We start from the raw sequence: 5,004 nt of genomic DNA on the forward strand, positions 1-5,004 counted from the left end.
CAGATATGCTAGGCATACAACAAAAAAGCAATGCAGAGGTTCTTCTTGTATCTGAGCACTTTTCCTGTCTTTATTTTTGCAGTAAAGAAGCAAGGGAATCTTTTAAATGTATTCAATTAAAGAGCTCATCAGCTTCACTGTGAAAAAACCCAATCCTCTTTAAAGGATTTTCACATCATTTACAAAACTGCATTTCCTATTATCTAAACGGACAACACATTTAAATGACTAAAGAAAAATCAGTAGGGAAGAGACATTAAGGTACGTTTGAGCGTATGCATTGCAGAAAATTTTTATTTCACAACAAAGACATGACACAAGTTGACAATCAACAGCACAATGCAAAATAAATATATCTTGGCTCACATTCACAAGACTGCCCAATCATAAACCTGCAACTCAGACCATTTTCTCCAACATAGCACACTCATTTTATTGGCGAATCAAGAATCTCCTGGTAATCCTGTCGCCTACTCCTGCCCACCCAGTACAGCTTGACACCAGTGAGGACAAATACACTGACAATGATGATGAGGCCCCCAATGACATCATACACAGATGGGATCATATGAAGCACGAGGAGCTGGAGGATCATGGCCACCACAATCTCCATGTGCTGCACAGTGCTGACCAGCGCTGGGTGGAACTTGTTCAAAGCATAGTAGACACCCAGAAATGCAACGGTTGAACAGATACAGATACCAAGCAAGTAACCCCAAGTCTCCCCATCAAGTGGGATGATGGGCTCTTGCAGAACAAACATGGTGGAAGCCCCCCACACAGTTCCTGTCCAGCCAAATGTGAAAAGGGCTGTCCACATGCTCACGCGTTCCTTGATGGCCCGGTAGACAATCATGGAGAGGGCAGCCGTTAGGCCTGCCATAACAGTCATGGTGTAGCCGAAGGCCTCCTTCCAGAATCCCAGTGGGGTCTTGTCTTCACCTACAATGTTGGGGATCATCACCAGGCAGAGGCCGAACACACTGGAAATCACTGTGACTACATCGGTCAGGCCCAGGCGCTCATCAATGAGGAGAAAAGCCAGCACAGCACTGAAGACTGTAGTAGTGGCTCGCCACATGATGGTACCATTACTGGGTGGCACGATGGCAAAGGACGTGTAGGCGCAAGTGATGGAGATGACATTGCACACACCGTAGAAGAAGAGGCGGAGCCTGTACCCCTTGGGTCCAAAAGGGGCCTCCTGATGATAGAAGACCACCACGATGGATAGCACCTGGATCACTGAGCGAATAAAGAGCAGCTCCAGTGAAGGTACCTTGGAGCGGTCGGCCGCCAGTCGTGTGATCAGCGCCACACAGCCATGAGCCACCGCGGCACCGAAAAGCGCGCACCACGTGACCCGCGAGGCAAAAACAGAGGCCTCGCCAAAGCTCTGCAGTTGTTCGCCCACGCCATTGTCCCTCCGTTCACCAGGGGGATGTGCACGAGTGTCCATGGTGCCGAACAATGTTCTTCCACGCTTGCTGTCAGCCAGCAGCTTCCTGTCGGGATTCTCCTCCACAAAGGAGCCAAAATCCTCAAAAGAGGGTGCATCATCGTAGCCCTCATCGCCTGGCTGTGGGAAGTGGGTTGCATACTTCACCGTCACTGTGTTGGGATGGATTTTAACACGCTTCTTTGAGCCATGCTGTTGCCTGGAAGGAGATGCGTCCATGTTTCTTCAGATGAGAGTAAATTCTACAATGAGATAAAAACCAGTTTGTTGTTTAATAACAACACTACACTGACATGTCTGCATTGAAAAGGGTGCCAGCAAAACAACACTTAATATCACAGAAACAAGTGTCAAGTTTCAGCACGAAAGAGGCAGGATGAAATGGAAAGGACCTGTTAACACAATGTCAGCACTATGCATCTTCTTGATCTTGACTTGGGCCTAGATAACCAGAACAGAATCATTCCAAATAAATGACCTTCACACAATGTGTCTCGAAGCAGGAGGTTGAGATGCAATGAACCGTTTACATAATTCAAAAACACTCCACACTTCATCCATCAACATCCTGCCTCCATCACAGTCTCCCATACAGAGGGCAAGGCAACACTGTAAAGGGAAGGTTCCGATGGCAAATGACATGACAAGATGAGAAGCCATTTAAAACCATTTATTGGTATTTGAACAAAAGACACGATCAAGTTTATGCTGGAGGGGTTTGCACTGCCTATTTCGGGAACTCGGCGCAGCTCTCCGTGCTTCATGGAATCATGCCACATAAGCCCCTTTTCCTCATTACCTATCGTTTTTTTTTTTTGTCGCAAAACGGGTGACAATACCGTAATGGAAAATGAGAGGAACCACAGCAGACATGTGGAGCGTCACTATGGTGTTGTATTTATGCGGCTCCTCATCTTTTATCAACGAACAACTTCAGTTCTGCCTCTGTGAAGGCAAAGGGATGTAGTAAAGCATGTCTACTGAAATTATTTGGAGGACTGTCGACTAGGACTGCTTTCTTAATGCAAGTTCTAATTGTCCAAATAATTTGTTCCGATGGTCCAAAGGGGTGCCACACGGATCATACTGTACTTTACCTGTCTGCCCACCTGGGTGCAGGGACAGCCTGTACTCCTCGGATTTATTCAGCCCCTCAGAAGATGGTAAAAATAGCTGGGAACTGTAACTATACACGTTGCTGCAGAACGAGTGTAGATATGGAGAAAAGACACACTCGGGCAGCTCTGGCTTCGTGTGCCCTTCACACTCGCTGGGCGAACCTCGACAGAAGCCTGACCACACACACACACACACACACACACACACATATGGTTACATTATTTCTTATAATATATATACATATACATATATATACACATAAATAATATATAGCACAATCTGCGAAATTATTCAGTATAACCGAACAGCCGTGAGCGAAATTATTCAGAATGACTCACAACATCAGACAGTATGTCCTTCCGTCAACGGTCAATGAGAAACATGCCGCTTTTGCCTCAGAAGCATCATCGTCGTGTAGAGAGACAGAGAGTGAGGCTCTCAACTCAACTGATCCCACCTTTTTCACTTCCAACTACTCATTCAGTTCGTCAATGCGCTGAATTTATATTTATAACATCCATTTATTATTATTATGCTGCCGACCCCGTTTTACGTTTGAAATTTCGACTGGATTGATTGTTCGAAGAGACATTTTTTTTTAGCTCCCAGTCGAAACCCCATCCCGTAGACTAGTAGACCACTGAAAGACAACAAACAACATTTTCCGTGAATTTCCTTCACTGCGGCAAATTTTTTGCGAATGACATATATTTTTCCTCCTATTATTATGTGTGAGGAGATGAGACAGACACAGGGGTGCACGCGCCGCGTCCCCCCTTCGCGCTCGCGACCTCTCCCGCCGCATCCCACGCGCACAAGCGAACGGTCACTTTACGCTCAGTCGACCCGCTTCTTCTGCCGTTCGGCGGTGTCCATTTGGGTACTCACATGGTTACTCCAAACACGCGGATCCCCACGGGACAAGAGAACCAGGTCGCGCTTTTCCTGCGTCGTCAATTATAAAGGACAATATGATCCCCGTTTCTTTTCTGCGCGCGGCGGTGCCGCTCGCTTCCTCATCTTCTCGCGGACCTGACAGTGACAGCCGCCCGGTAGGTACGGTTGCTGCGCAGCTCTGCAGGTGCTGGAAAGGAGGGCAGAGCAGAGCAAAGGGACACGACTCTCCCCTCCAGGTTCACTGTCCGTTCCGCTCCTTTCCCTCGTGCGGCAGAAAATCCGCACGCGCCACGCCAGAACTCCACGCGACAAACCCCTGCCGTCCGCTCTGCGCATGCGTAATGAGGCAAGCGCGCTGTCCACGACTTGCGGTGGCAGAGACAACGTGCGCTCACGCGAAGCGGCGATGCTGCTCTCATTTATGGTGACACGAATGCGCGGAGAAAATACATTCCAGCATCGTTTCAGAGTGTACCAGTAGGTGTTCATCTAACCTCCTAAATAGTTCCTTCCAGAATTTGCTTTACACCGACCATTTGCAGGGTGACCACCCAGAGCGGCAGAGGGTGCAGGAGGAGGAGGAGGCAAGGTGGATTAGATCGCAATCACGGGGTTAATACCCGGTTCAGTCGTGGCTGAGTGAAATAACAGAACAAAGAAATATGTCGGGGCTCTTAGACACCTGCGATAGACTGGTGTCCCATCCAGAAATTACCCGGCCTCATACCCTGTGCGTCCAGGTCAGGTTCTGGACCACTGCAACCCTACCCTGGACTCTGGAATTGGTTATCGACAGCAAGTGTGTGTGAAGCACTGTTGCTGACATCTCTTACCTCAGAGTGTAGGGCAACAAGTTGTGGAATTATTAAGGAAATGGAAATGTCAGTACAATTTCCGCAGTGCATATGAGTGAAATGCTTCCTGTGCAAGTCATTTATGTGACGGTTATCTGCAAAGCAGCTAAAGTAAAGCCTACAAATAGTCAGTTTATAGTGCAAGGAGCGAAGCCTTGAGCAAGGACTGTCCTTTCTATCTCATTGTCCACAAGCAGGTCTCTAGTCCATTACGCTGATAGCTGTTTCCAGACACTGCAGACCCAGTCTCTCTTATTCTCCCTCTCTTGTCCTTACCAAAGCTGCCAAAATGAATTCACTCTGATCAGAAACAAATGACAGACATGAAATTTGCCAGTAGGTGAAACAAGCAACACGCTTCAGGTTTGAGCACTGAGAGAAACTGAGGAGAGTGGCAGAAAAGACCAACCACTAGCTTTCTTGATGTGCTGTTCAGCCATGAGGATAAGATTAATCTTTTTCAGAAAAAACCTGGCACATAAGGCCCATTGTTTTTGGTTTTGTCTTAGAAGTTTTCACTTATACTGTTGAGGTATTTTTCATAAAATGAGCTGAATTTTTTTATAAAATGAACTGAATGACATACATAAGAATCTACCATCCTTCAAGAAGGGATATGCATTTATTCACTTAATTTCCATTTTTCTACAAAGTAAGTTATAATGATATGTCCAT

At 46.8% G+C, this 5,004-nt stretch overlaps 1 protein-coding gene across 3 annotated transcripts; it reads right to left on the reverse strand.

Moving 5' to 3' along the window:
• Nucleotides 1-362: 362 nt before the first annotated feature.
• slc35g2a (solute carrier family 35 member G2a) lies at nucleotides 363-3,774 on the reverse strand. 3 transcript variants are annotated; one of them, XM_018753361.2, is made up of 3 exons: nucleotides 3,467-3,774; nucleotides 2,569-2,751; nucleotides 363-1,701 (listed from the first exon to the last, which is right to left on the reverse strand). In XM_018753361.2, the coding sequence occupies exon 3, from the start codon at nucleotides 1,676-1,678 to the stop codon at nucleotides 428-430; it is 1,251 nt and encodes a 416-aa protein (XP_018608877.1). In that variant the 5' UTR covers nucleotides 1,679-1,701; nucleotides 2,569-2,751; nucleotides 3,467-3,774; the 3' UTR covers nucleotides 363-427. The 3 variants fall into 3 exon arrangements, with proteins under 3 accessions (XP_018608877.1, XP_018608875.1, XP_018608876.1); XM_018753359.2 differs by having other exon boundaries at nucleotides 2,557-2,751; XM_018753360.2 differs by lacking the exon at nucleotides 2,569-2,751.
• Nucleotides 3,775-5,004: the final 1,230 nt, after the last annotated feature.

The sequence above is a fragment of the Scleropages formosus genome, chromosome 3 (assembly GCF_900964775.1).
Source record: "Scleropages formosus chromosome 3, fSclFor1.1, whole genome shotgun sequence".
Taxonomy (NCBI): Eukaryota; Metazoa; Chordata; class Actinopteri; order Osteoglossiformes; family Osteoglossidae; genus Scleropages; species Scleropages formosus.

Coding starts and splice junctions, on each gene's coding strand:
- slc35g2a (XM_018753360.2), bottom strand. CDS start 1,678: ATGGACGCATCTCCTTCCAGGCAACAGCATGGCTCAAAGAAGCGTGTT.